Below are 14517 nucleotides of genomic sequence, written 5' to 3'. Positions count from 1 at the left end.
CACCATTTTATATACTGTGCAGCACAACACTATGTCCTGCAAAAGGCCGTGACTCACTCAAGAAGTTTAAATTCTTCAGTCAGTGCATCAATGCCACCTCAATCTTATTTCCCTTTATTACTGCTTTTGGGACAATGCGGCCATGTCTAAGGAACTGTGACAAAAGGACAGTAGTTATGCCAATTATACTAAACCCAGCTGAATAAACTCATGTCTGTCGCTGTCAATGTCCATTCACAACAAGCACTTTATATAAAGTTATATATGAGGGGACAACTGAAATATTATAAACCCGTGTGGTGATTCCTTCCTGCAATGTTTAGAGAAATGCAAATGTATCAGACAATGTGCTTAAGAAATTCTGAAGGAGAGGGGAGCTGTTCCTCCAGGAAAGGTGCTGAATCTTGGCATTTTTCTTCTTCACAAGGCCTGTGCTTCATGTTCACGTTTGAAAATGGTACACAGCCTCCAATAGGCGTAATTTACAGGGGGGATGGGGGGTTACAACCTCCCCAATAATCCAAACTGGCCAGTGCAACCCACCCCAAAAACCTATTATAAATTCCTTTACATAAACAAAGACATGTGCGCCATAACTTGATGCAGAAAAGGCACAAATAGTTGCAGAAAAATTGTCCAGAATGCAGAAAATGAAATGTTTGAAAGTGGAGATCGCCCCCCCCCCACACATTGTTGAACTCAAAATTACGCCCTTGCAGCCTCCCCACACTGAGATTTACACCAGAAATCATCGTGGGATTTTCCTTGGGACTCCCCCCCATATCTCTCTCTCTCTCTCTCTCTCTCTCTCTCTCTCTCTCTCTCTCTCTCTCTCTCACCGTCCTCGCTGTCCACCCTCCTCGTTCCTCCAGCATGCAGAGTTTTCCGTCCTGTGTCGGGATAACATCGTAAACGAGGACCACCTGACGGTAAGACCGGTCCAAATGGAAGCAGCGGAGGAAACTCTCACTTACCGAGATGACACCCTACTTCACAGGAAGCTGCTCCCAGAGGACAAGCATAAGGACAACACGCGCAGTAAGGGCCACGCCAAAGAGACAAAAAGCGACGAGTCCAACTATGTGGACCTGGACATGAAACCGGACGGCGCAAAAACAGTGAAAGTTTCTTTCACTGGCGAGGGAAACCAGCTGTCTGTTATCAAATGCGATAGTTCAAAGCAGGGGGAGCATGACGAGGAGGGTAAAATGATTTCAAAGTACTTTGTTGAAGAGCAGTTAGAGGACAAGCAGGCCACCTTCCCCGGGCCTGTTTCGGGTGAGCCTCCTTTGGAAACTTTGACCAAACGTCCCAACACCGATCAGGACTTGGAGAATGAGAAGCAGCGCCAGGCCGAGCTCGACCCGAGTGACTGCAGTGAACATGTATGCAGTGAGAGTGATGAGCTCCAATACACGGACATGTATCTGAACAGCAAGACGGAGTCTGATGATGGTGCCAGTGCGGTGATGTCCGACCACTGCGGCTCCGACACCGTGGAGGACGAGTCTCACTATATCACCACGCACGAAATCCAGCTGACCGAGCTCGATCACGACGTAGATTACGACCTGGGGAGAGGAACCTGTTGGGATCTTGAAGACGACAACCTGGTGTATTCCTTTGTGGATTACGCGTCTTTTGAAAGCGATGAAACGCAGGGGGGGACTTTGATACTTGAGGGCAGGAGCCAGGCGAAAGTGCAGGCTAATCTTGGTGGAGCAGTTGTCAGCACCGAGCAGGAGGACAGTGATCTTTGTGACTCGGACAAATGTGCCAGCTCAGATGAAAGCGTGTGCAAAAGCTACAGCGGAGAAGCTAATGCGGGGAAAATTCATTTATCAATAAAAGCATCCTCCAGGGCGGTAAATGAACCTGTCAATTTCTTTGATAACAGCACCTGTGGGTACACAAAACACTTTGGAGATGGGAGCCACGTCTCTTTTGTGAGCTCTGGCTCCAGAGTGGGGCCCTTGTGCGACAGAGCCCAATACTTCATCCCTGCTCCGGGCCGTCAGCACCTTGCATCCAAACTAAGACGGAAAGATATTAATGAGTATTCCAGCGGAGCGTCCAGCTCCATCAGTGAGCTGGACGACGCTGACAAAGAGGTGCGTAATTTAACCGCCAAGTCTTTCCGGAGCTTGGCATGTCCATACTTCGATGCCATTAATCTTAGTACCTCTAGTGAGTCCTCTATGTCTGAGTATGGGCTAAATAAGTGGTCAGCTTATGTGGACTGGAATTATGGAAACATATCGCGGGGAAGAGAGCGGAGCGTAATTGCGCACAAGACTTCTAGCGCAACTTGGGAAATGAATAAGACTGTGGAGAGTAAGAAGCATGGTAGGTCAATTACCGGCATGAAGGCTCCACAAACCAAAATGTACGCACTACACAAGAGAACATCTTCTCAACAATCTTCCTCTTCTAGCAAAAAGATCGAACTGAAAGATCCTGTTAAGTCAAAGCAGCATGGAGTCACGCTGAATTTCCGCTATAATGTTGAAGCGCCTGAAGGCGCCAGACGTCCAAAATGCTCCAAGAAAGCACAATCCAATAAGGTTACTGGGGCTGTGTTGGCCAGGTCAGGGTGTGAAATGCAATGTGATCACACAGATAGCATGGAGGATACACACAAAAGAGCAGTTTTTGCATCAAGTCTACTGAAAAATGTCATTTCCAAAAAGATGCAGTTTGAACAGGAGCGCAAAATGGAGAGGGGTGAAATTTGTGACACATACCCAGCTCTCTCCCCGACTTTTCACCTCAAAGATCAAGATGGGATGAAAGACAGTAGTCAAGGAAGGGGCTTACGAAGACAGACATCAGAATCAGGTTCAGGTTATAATTCTGCTGATGATCAATGCCTGGTGGGCAGCAGACCCGGTTACTGTGAGTCTGCAGAGGAGCAGAAAAGCAACAAAGATGATTCAGAAAAGGGACAACAGGAGCCTCCAAAAGCATCTCTCAGCCACAGTCAAAGTAGTGCATTTAATTTACTGAAACAAGATGAGCCAGAACCTGTAAATGAACCCACATCTGTAACTGACACGCAGACCACAGCAAAAGGATTAGACACCAGCAGCATGCTGACAAGACTGCTTTTTGTTCCAAGCTGCCAGCTCCTTTCAAAAGAGAAGGATTTTACCAAAGACTTGCAAAGCTGTGCACCTGTCACAGGCGGACCTGCTGGCCCACAGAAATGCGTAAAAGAGTTTCAAACGGGCAATAATGGAAACATAGTAGGCAAAGAAGAAAACGAGAAGGAGGGAAAAACCCCTGAGATAAAAATATGCCTGAGGAGTGTGAAGGAAGATAAAGGCTGTACACTGAATATTGCCAACCTGTTAACCCCTAAACTAAGTTTCAACACTGTGAACACATTCAGAGCAGCAGGTGAAGCCAAATGCCACGTTTTGTCTGCTTCAGATAAAATCCCAAACTTCACAGTTAGAGACATAAGAGACACCAAATGCAAGTTTCAAACACCAATATATCAGGTCAGAGATGTCCGTAAATTGGTAAAAAGTTCATATCGCTTTGTTTCATTGGAAAGTAGTGAGAGTAAATGTTCCACAGCAGCTGATAAACTTGAGGCCACAAAGGAGCCAGTTAAGCATGTATCACCATCTCCTATTGTGATTAAATGTCACTCTGTAAAAACAAATGTTAAACAACAGACAGCTGAGGTGTTACAGACACAAGCAGAGGCAAGCATCTCATCTAAAACATCTCAAAGTGAAAATACACCATCACATTGCACAGCCAGTAGGGTGCCAATTGTTGTATCAAAGCAGCTTCTCCCTGACCAGTCAGAAATTCAGCCAAATATTGAAACCAAACTGACAAAACAGAGGCAGGAAAAGTTTGCATGTGAGACGGCTGAAAGGAGAAATGAGCCCAAAATACCAAAACAGGCCGCGTTAGAGAAGCTTAAAGCTGCAGTCAAAACAATGGAGCAGCTTTATGTTTTTGATAGAAATGAATGGAAGCGTAAAACTCATGCTCCACAACCAATCACAGATAGCCATGTGTTGTCGCTTATTGCCAGTGAGGAGCAGGGGGCAGAGGAGCTTGAGACAGCAAACACTGACAGGATTCCTCAGTCACAGGAAGATAAAGGAGCTCTGAATATCATACATGTTCCATATAACCATGACACGTTTCAAACACAATCACAGCACAGTAAAACATTTAGTAACAAACATGTCCTTCATTTTGGCAATAAGGCACGTGTCAGCATTCGTTCAGATAGTAACCCTATTCCACAAAGCTCTGTGCTGCAAACATCATCGACTATGAAAAGCTCTAAGACACCAGTGGCTCCACTGTCGGTGAAAATAGAGCCCCCAAAACACGGCCAGGTGGAGCCGGGAAAGGTCAAAATCATTCCCACTAATCCCACTGTCACACAGGCCTGCTCAGACTCTGAGAACTATTTAACCATACCGGGGCTGGGGTACACAAATGAAATCAAACTGCTGAATCAAGAGCCTGTTTTGAGGGAGGTGAGTTCAAACAATAGCCAAATCAAAACAGGTGACAGGAAGACACCTGAGCAAAAAAGATCTCCGTTAATCATGGAGTACCCAGCTTCAAGCATCTACCACTCGGGGCCAACAACAGGGCCTCAAGCACAGCAGCAGGTGTTGTGTTTCTCTCCATCTGTCCCGACTGTGTCACCTACACCTTCTACTGGAGAGGCAGTCCCACAAACCCAGCGCAAGATGCTTTTGGACCCCACAACAGGCCATTATTACCTGGTTGACACGCCCATACATGCCGCCACAAAGAGACTATTCGACCCTGAGACAGGCCAGTATGTGGATGTACCCATGCCCCATTCTCCTGTGGCACCTGTCACCCCTGTGCCTGTCTCTTTGTCCCCCCTGGCCCTGAGCCCAGGAGCGTACGCCCCCACCTACATGATCTACCCAGGCTTCATCCCCTCGCCCACTCTATCAGCCCAGGTGGTGTTGCCACAGTCACCGTGTCACTCTGAGGATGCAGGTGGAGAAAAGGTAAAAAACGCCAGAAGCCCTAAGCCGGAAACGAATGCAGCAGGCGCAGAGAATGTGTATTACAGTGCAAAAGGTGAGGCTCCACAAGGACCACTGCAGCTTCCTGTAAGTTTAGGACATGTGAGCACCAGAGGAGGTGCAACGACCTCTGACAGGAAGCCAGTTATCAGCATCACAACGCAACAAGGTCCAAGAATCATCGCACCGCCCTCCTTTGATGGAACAACAATGAGCTTTGTAGTGGAGCATCGGTGACCAAGGCAACATCTCATCATACATGTAAGTTAGCACATATTCACATATGTCCCCTTGACTCCTACTACCATTCTTCTTTGTGTCTGTAAGTGAATGTAAATGTGATTTTATTTATTTAACATTTTAATACATCTGATTGAAACCAGATAAAATGTGTATTTTTTTAAATGTTGCACACACGCTTACTGTCAACTTTACGGAACCCATTAAATCCATAAGGTTAAATGCGCAAAAACAGTTGTGTGTGCTATATGGTAATGCAGGTGTGCAATTCAGTCACATTCATCATATAGCACAGAGGGGAGGAGAATGTACTAAGTAAATGTATTATCGCTCAAAGTTGTAATGTTACTCAGTTTAAATATTTCTTAATATTTGTCTCATATTGCTGAAGTAGAAGTATGTTTACTTGTATGCAAAGCTACGATAACTTAAAAAGTAGTCTCATTTGAAGACATCTCTGACTTAGTTGGTTGCATATAACCATAAAAGACCATAGCCTAGCTTTGGTCTTTTTCCAGAGCTTTCATCTGTGTCTCACTGATCTTCATCAGCGGATAGCGTCTGCTAGCATGTGGAAAGGGAACCTTGAGCTAAGATTATTTTGTCAAATTAAAATAAGATAAAATGCTATTTACAGGGATTGAGGAAATTGGCCATTGTAATAATGAAAAAAAAAAAAATAAAAAAATAAAAATGTCATAAAGGTAAACATTTATCAAAAATGGACATTTTTGAGATCCATAGTTTTTAGGGCCGTGCTCATAAGGTCAAAAAGCGACTCAATTACAGCAATGAGCCTATTCTTGTAATTGGTCACGTTCCGCTCATCTTAATAAGTTATCCATTCACTAATTTGACAGTGAGATTTATATGGTTTGGTGTTTCAAGGTTGAAGCTGAACCAAGGGCTCTCATTGTACAGTGCAGTGTAACACTCACACAGTCATCACATGTACTACATGAGTTTTTTTTCCATTTTTTGGTTGTAAATGTTGCTAAAGCAGCAGTCCAACTCGGCTGCTTCAGCAGTGGCATGTCTGTGTTAATAGACATGCAGTAGCTTCATGACAGGTAACCTGACTCCACTGGGCATGCTGGGATTTTCAGCCTCAGCCTGGAGCAAGTCGGTTGAGTTCCCTTTTCTCTGCATTACACATCGTCGGGCTATTTGAATAGTGTGAGACAAGTTTGTTTACATGCTTTATTCTCAGGGTTGGAAAGTGTCACAGGAAAGTATTCAAGTCAGTGACACCTTACATCAGGCTTTTCTTAATCAGTGTTAGAAATGCTTTAATTACTTGGATAATGTTACAGTTCATAAATGTGTTCGTTCCTTTTTTGCATTTTATAAAGAATAAGCTAAACATGTAGCTTAAAAGTTCAGTTCACACAAATAAGGAAAAACTAAAATGTCCACTTACCTATGTATGTAGCAGACAGTTTTAGTTTTTTTGTAAAGGTTTATAGATTAGTATATTCCACAATCTTCAATAGATTTATTTTAGAACTTTGTCTGACTGACTTACATACTTAGCATAGCATAGCGAGGTCTCTTGATTATCTTGAGTGGCCAGGAAATTGTTTCTCGTACCCCAATTTGAATACAATTCAACTTTACTTGCACTGACTTAGTAGCATAAGTATTAGTGTTAGAAATCTCAAAACCTCAGTAAATAAAACCAAAACATTCTGCATGTAGAAGAAGTGTTCACTTTGGTACATGTCAGACATGTCAAGCTCATCTATAAGCTTTACTTTTTCAGGGTTAGCTGAATATCCATCAGCTCTAGCTTGACCTTTAGCTGCAGTGTGTACCTCTGCTGTGATTTGGGCTTAATGCTAGCTTGTTAGTATGCAATGCTTACCATTAGCAAAACATTTACATATATCACATTTACTAAGCTTGCTTGGAAATAAAAATTCAATTTTTCAAATCCTTTAGCTGTCTCAAGTAGAGCTAAGTTAAATACTAACATCCTGTTTAAAAATGTATTACACACACACAACACACTTACCACATTTAGTATGTAAGGGACAATGTAGAGCGAGCCAGTTATTATTCCTTTCTCACAGCAGACATTTCGACTCGTCACAGCAGAAAAGGCACAGGTGTGACAAATAAAAGTAATTGAGTGTGCCAGTAAGCTGTGAACTGCATGCATAGTGCAAGTAACTGAAACACCAATGTGAAATACAACCATTATTATTTTATCACAGAATTACACCTGTGCTTTTCTCACTATGACATGCGTTATTATTAAAATGTGTTCTATAATCAAAACTTTATAAACAATCAAAAAACATTTTAAAGACAACGAGAAGGATAATAGAATTGATTAAAATAGAAGTGGGGTTAAGAAAATAAATCATTCAAACGGATAGGAAAGGTATTTAGAGGTTGGCCCTGTCGGTGTGAAGTATTAATAATGTTGCTTTGCCATTGTTTGGTCCTGACTCTAGGCAGTTAAAGACAAGGGAGCATACTTTGCAGCAGTGCAAAGCAGTGTAAAGATTTGAAAATAGTAATAATGTCCTCAATTTTCCTGTTTCATACTTGCTATCCAGTAGACATTTTAAGGTAAGGTCTGACAGGAGACAACTTCAATAATCCATCCAGCTGGTGATGACATTTTTCTAAATGGACAAGCAGGCAGAAATGCAGAAATATAGAAGGAAATACAGAAAGACGGACACAAAGAGTAATTCCGTCTCTCTTTACACCGTTAAATGCTGTAGCCCAAAAACATTAATTCTCAGTTTCTCATACACAGTATATATACACACTTACAACAAGTCACAGTCCATTCTCAGCTAATGTGTCAGAGCAATAATACAACTGAAAGTGCATGAAGGATACATGTCAGCTGGATGCGTGGCAGGCAGGGGCCTAGCATGGGGTTGAATAGTGGTGCGAAGAGGAACAGAAGGTGTGCGTGCGTGCGTGCGTGTGTGCGTGCGTGCGTGCGTGCGTGCGTGCGTGTGTGGGGGTGTTAGTCGGAGGAGGGACGCGGGGGCATGGCTGGGATAGTGATGCAGGAGGAAAAGGTCAGGCAATGTAAAGTATTTGTTGTGCTGATACAGGAAGAGGACAGCTGCTTGGAGAGATCAGATGCTGCTGCAGCTCCAGCTTGGAAGCGAGTCTGCGGGGCTGAGATGGGGTCAACTTTTAATAGCCCCCTCCCCTTCTGCTTTTTCCTAAATGGGGAGAAGGAGGTGGAGAGCGCTGTCGACCTCCAGCACTCTTACGTAAACAAATCGAGCAGCGTGCCCCTGGCAGTGATTTGACTGAATCTGGTCAGCTGATTCAGAACCAGGAACTACAGGCTAAAAAGTCATATTACAATGCCTTAGGACAATGACTTCTATCATAAACTAGACAAAAACTAAATCAGTTTTTCTCCTCTAAAATCCCAGCTTTTTTCATTGCATACATCAGAGTTTAACACCCATTTTATGTCTTCTTTTATGTCACCTCCAGACATCTCCACCGAAGAATTGGCCTTCATTCACCGTAAGTGGTAGTAGGTAGTTTTCACCCCACCCACCTGTGATCTACTCCAGAGGACAACTTTCACCAACAACAATATTTTTATCCCCACTCTGTTGTGTTGTTTATCCTTGCAGCAGACATTACTGTAATCCCTATGCATTGCAGCACTTTGTAGGGTAAACGCATTAAGCCATGTCCTCGGGCTGATGCTCTGCCATGTTGCTATATGAAGCTGCTTTGTAATACTTTCCATTCAGCTGCTGTCTAGAACTTTTGAAATGCTGTTTGGGCCCTGCAACATGTCTATTCAAAAGGAAACAAAGCAGGCATTTTATTACAGTTTAGTGTTAGTCATTATTTGCTAAGCCACTATTTTATTATTATGAATTTAATGTTACCATGTCTTTAAAGCGAGTCTATGTAACTTTTGAAAAGAAAAACATCTTTATTTTACAAATAGCTACAACCTCTCTTGTTTTGGTTTGACCATGTTACAGTAGCTAATGTCGGCAAACTTGATAGATATTACTGTGTAACTGACATTACTGAGTCAGTTTACTGACATTATGTCTCCAGTTGTGCTACTGTTACACTCTATTTTAGGATGTCATGGATTAACGTTTCATTGGTTTTACCACAAAGCCTTGCTGCCAGTTTATTCCAGCGGCCCAACAAGGTACTGCAACTAAAATAATCCCTAAATGTCCAAGCTTGGGAAATTGAATCAAGAGTGGGCTACTGTATGTTCAAAGCCTCCATTGCAGAAGGGACTGCATGGAGTTGTGGCCAAAAGGTCGCCTGTGCTTGTTGTGCTGCAACCAAAGAACCTGCCAGTGGCGAAGGAGGCTGTTAAACTCAGAAATGGGTCTTTTCAGGCTTGTTTGACAAAAGGGATTCCTGAGGCAGCAGACATGTATCAGGAGGACAGGAGGACTGGAGCTTCTGTGGTCACAGATGCAAAAACTGAGATCACTGAGGTAGTAAAAAAGCTCCACATGCTCCAGATGCTGAAAGCTCTGGACATTGTGGGGCTGTCTTGATGCTACCGACATGCCTCCGCAATGTCGTTTAACGGTCAGGGTTAGTGGTTGTGGACTGGCAGAAGTGGGGGGTGGTTCCCATTTTTTAAAAAGGGGACCAGAGGATGTGCTCCAACTATTAGGGTATCACAATACTCAACGTTCCTGGGAAAAATTATACCATGGCACCAAAGAGGATACCTTGCACAGTAGCTGAATTCTTGCGATATCACAAGATATGAAAACAACAATGGCATGCGTTCATCAAATCAACTGCCAGCTATTTTTTGAAAGGGCCTGCCCTTTTCCAAACAGTTTCCATGACGGCTTCTCAGACAGTTCTGTGTAACAAACTATCTGGCTCGTCAGGTTACTGGAAAAGAGGCTCCGACCAAACCTAAGTTTCAAGAAGAAGCAATGCCGATTCCGTCCTGGTTGTAGAACAGTGGATTGACTCTTTACCCTTGCAAAGACACAAGAGAGGTGATGGGAGCTTGCCCATCAAGTTAACTTTCGTGTATTTGGAGAAGGCTTGTGACTGTTTCCCTCGAGGTACTGTATCTTGTGTTGGGTACTGCGGGAGTATAGGGTACTGGGCCATTGTTTTTTTTAATTCTAGGCATAATTTCCAAGATGTGGAGTGTTTGTGGATAATGTGGTTCTGCTAGCTTAATCAGACTGTGACTTCCAGCGTGCACTGAGATGGTTTGTGGCCAGGTGTACAGTAGTAGGCACAAGGGTCAGTACTTCCAAGTCTGATGCCATGTTACTCTGCCAGGAAATGGTGAATTGCTCCTTTGAGTTTTGTGTGTGGCACTGCTCGAAGTAAAGTACTTCAATATATTGGGGTCTTTAACACAAGTAAGGGTAAGATGGAGTCAGAGACTGACAGATTGGTGCCACGCCAGCAGTAATGCAGACGCTGTAAAAGACTGTTGTTGTGAAGAGATAGCTGACCCTGATGGCGTTGCTCTCTATCTCATCAGTTGATCTATGTTCCAACCCTCACTTGTAATCATTAGTTTTGGGTAATTACTGAAAGAATGAAATGGCAGCGTGAAGCCACAAAAATTAGTTCCCTTTGCAGGTTGGTTGGGCGCACCCTCAGAGAGGGTGACAAGCTTAGACATCTGGAAGACCTTGGAGTAGGACCGCTGCTCTTTCATGTTGAAAAGAGTAAGCTAAGGTTCTTCGGGCATCTGATTTAGATTCCTCCTGGATGCCTATGGATGGAAAACAATTTACAGAACACTATCACATCTTGGGAAATGATGGGGAATTAAATATGCCATTATCCTGCTTGCTGTTGTGGCCACAGTGGCCATTGGTATTTAAAAGTTACATAGTCTTGCTTTATTTCACACAATACGATAATTACTTATGGTGAATACAACCTATAATAATAGTTTTCTGAGGACAGGGACCATTTGTCTGCACTGAATTTAAAAGAAAATGCAGATTAAGGGGTTATGCTGAATCACCCCAAGTTCAATTATTTTATTTCAAAATAATATATTTTTAAAGATATACCAAGTAAATGGTAAATATCTGACATTGTTATGTATCATTGTATTACTCTCCAACACAAATTTTCCACATTCACAATAACATTTCCATGTTTTTAGGAGTGCGTGGCTCATATTCTACTTAATGTATGTGTAACCTCTGTCTCATGACTTACAAAATGCTGCTAATACCTTTACAACTGACATGCTGTATGACGTGGTGTATGTTTATATTTTAAAAGCACGCTCCTTGTATGTTAGATAGAGAAAAAAAGAGGAACACACCAAGTGTTTTGCTCAGATGAAGCAGAGCTGGGACTCTGGTTTAACAATGTACTTAGGTCAGTATTTCCTAAGTAGTGTTGGGCCTAATGAGTCAGAGCCAGCTGAGACATTTAGGGGATAACATCCTCTATTGGTGTTGGTATATTTTACAGTTTTGTGTAATGTGGTGGGAGTTGGTGTGTGTATATCTGAATGTGTCCGTGTTCGTGGCTGGCAGTTATGTACGACATTTCAGTATTCTGTGAGCATACAACAAGGAGTCATGTTACTTCACTGTAGACAGGAGCGTACAGACTGCACATGTGTTGGGTGTGTCTTTACACTTTACACACAGCAATGTCAGTTTTTCTTTTTTAACCCCCTTGACCTTTTTAGTTCAAATGTGTATGAATTGAGGTTTTCATTAAAAAGACACACCAACTGATGACGTCCTTATTACTGCTTTCTGTATAGTGAAGTTCTTAGGTCATGTTTTCATGTGTTCTGTTTCCTTTTGAATATGCAGTGGGGCATCATAGATCATTGTGCATCATTTATACCAGCATCCCATGTAGGATTAATGCAAACTGTTGACTGCTATTTTTAATGTTTCAAATCTAAACACACATTGAAGGTATTTGGAGCTGCTGGTCAGTCTATGTACCGTAATTCTGTAAAATACATGTTAAAATTACCATATGAGTTGATTTCATTTTAAGTATTATGAATTCATGCCGTGATTTGAAAGACTTGCTGACTGTGCAGTAGATTGGACATGGTCTACTCTTTGAAACAACTTGATGTAACAACATTTAATGCATTTTGAGGTGAAATGTGACTTAACATTTGTATATTTAATTAATAACCCATTGTACTAAACTTAATATTTGAATTATAATTTTAAATTAATGTGCCCCTAAGGCAGTTGTGAGCAGTGCAAACAAAAAAATGTATTGAGAAATTATGAATCTTTTGTAAAGAAATGACTTTAAAAAAAGGTTTAGCCAGACATTTTGCCAGATATCCAAATATGAACAAGTGAAAATTGTGAGATATGATACTACCTCGTGCCAGTAAAATTATGTTTCATCAGCAAGTTATCCAAAACACATATTTCTCTCATTTCAGATTATTAATTAAAGCACATTTACATATCTTTTTGAAACCCTGTGAAGATTAACATAAATAAAAACTAAATTATAATGTATAAGCTCCAGTAAACCAGCTATTTTAATGTTGTCATAAACATAAAACTTAAGTTAATAGTTTCTTTTAAGACCTTTATCTGTGAGTAATAATGTACTTAATGCACTTATCACTCTTTTGTCACCAACACTGACAGCAACAAATGGCTGTGAACATTGGTGATAGCAGGAGTACTATATGGACTTGTTAATTGTAAAATGGAACATTGTTAATGGTTTCTGATGAATTTTGCCCAAAGATGCACTGTAACATAGATACTATAATTTGTTTTAAAACATTCTTCCAGATGTCCCTCAGCAAACTGCTGATTTTGAGGTAACATATATGAAACTGACTGTATCAAAGTTTGCTTTTGTATGAAGAAAGAGAGTTAACCAAAGGTGAGATGGTCTGAGATAAGTGTATTTATGAATGTTCATAGAAAAAGGGCACATATTTGAATGAAATGCCTTAATGGTCGTTCTGTCATGTGGTATTGCATATATTATATGCCTGATGTCAACTGTGACTGCCCCAGAAGAAGACAGAGGTCAGGATGACAGCGGAGAGATGCCTTAAAAGGAGAAGTGAGTGCTGCTGTGTTTGCACCTACATCTTGAAAAGTAATGAATATGATGAATGAGTGTAATGTAGACTGACAAGCCTTCATATGTTTGCAATAAATTCAAAATCAAGCTACTCAACATGTTTGTGTCCATGAATTTAGGTCAAGTTGTGGTTGAATGAAACACATTTTGCTGCTGTCTGAACCTAACGTGACCACTAAAGAAAATCCCACATGAAGTCTTTGTTAGAGAAATTAAAAGTAAACATGTATTCAAATCACTCTTTTTGTTTGTGTTACAGCTCAAAGGGATGTTAAGAATAGTAAAAAAAAAAAAAAAAAAGAGTTATACTTTCTAATGAGGCACTCTTTTTAAGGGTTTAGGAGTTGTAACTAATGGCTTTAGTAATGATTAAAAAACATGTATTAATGTATTATAAGCCACTGATATGAATATATGATTTATTAATCATTAATAATGCAATTGTAGTTGCAAATTATAAACCCTTTATGAATGGTGATTTATAAGAAAGTAGTATCAAAATAGTATATAAATTGATTGAATTTACCACAAGAAAATAAATTAAAAACCACACTATGTTGTCTCTCAGTAAAGCTAAAAGTCTGGACGACTTACATTTTTAAAATGAACAATCTTCTTCCTCTAACATGTTGTATACTTTGACTTTTTGATAGATAGATAGTTTCTGAGCATGCACACATTTTTATTCTGTTTTATTTTCTTGACCATATTTACATTTTATCATGGCCCTCTGCAGTTTGATACACGGCTGATCAAGTTTCACCAATAAAAACCTACAAAAAATAAATAAATGACAAGGGTCAAAGGGAATCGAACAGATTTATGCCAACACTTTTGGCATTTGCGGGCGTGCAAGGTTAGCTTTCTGGTAACACTGAAACATCACCCGGGCCGAGGCTTAAGTTTAACCTGACAGTTTGCTGCTGTGTTTACTCGGTTGCCGTGGATGCAGCGAGACTGGCAGACACTGGTTTGCCCCCAGCTGCTCCCTGTGGTTTCTAAAGAATCTACATTAAGGCCCAGTTGTTGTATTTGAATGCCAAGAGGGGCTCTGATGTCACAGCTGTGACACAAGAAAAGTCAAGATTTATTGCCTCACCTGGATCACCAAGTGTGTTACATTTAGGTACATTTTGTCTCCTTGGACATAACTATCAACACAAAT

The 14517-nt window shown here is 41.4% G+C and overlaps 1 protein-coding gene across 1 annotated transcript; it reads left to right on the top strand.

Annotated features, from left to right (window-relative positions):
* The first annotated feature begins 879 nt into the window (after nt 1-879).
* On the top strand, nt 880-13443 carry LOC116034267 (uncharacterized protein C4orf54-like). Its single transcript, XM_031276861.2, has 2 exons — nt 880-5303; nt 8760-13443. Exon 1 carries the CDS (start codon nt 945-947, stop codon nt 5277-5279), a length of 4335 nt encoding a protein of 1444 aa, XP_031132721.2. The 5' UTR covers nt 880-944; the 3' UTR covers nt 5280-5303; nt 8760-13443.
* Nucleotides 13444-14517: the final 1074 nt, after the last annotated feature.

This window comes from Sander lucioperca, chromosome 4, assembly GCF_008315115.2.
Source record: "Sander lucioperca isolate FBNREF2018 chromosome 4, SLUC_FBN_1.2, whole genome shotgun sequence".
In the NCBI taxonomy this organism is placed as follows: Eukaryota; Metazoa; Chordata; class Actinopteri; order Perciformes; family Percidae; genus Sander; species Sander lucioperca.
Note: the sequence above shows the minus strand (reverse complement) of the source record. Positions and strands in the feature narration are given on the sequence as shown.

Excerpts from the sequence above, each read along its gene's own strand:
- LOC116034267 (XM_031276861.2), top strand. The coding sequence starts at position 945 with ATGGAAGCAGCGGAGGAAACTCTCACTTACCGAGATGACACCCTACTT.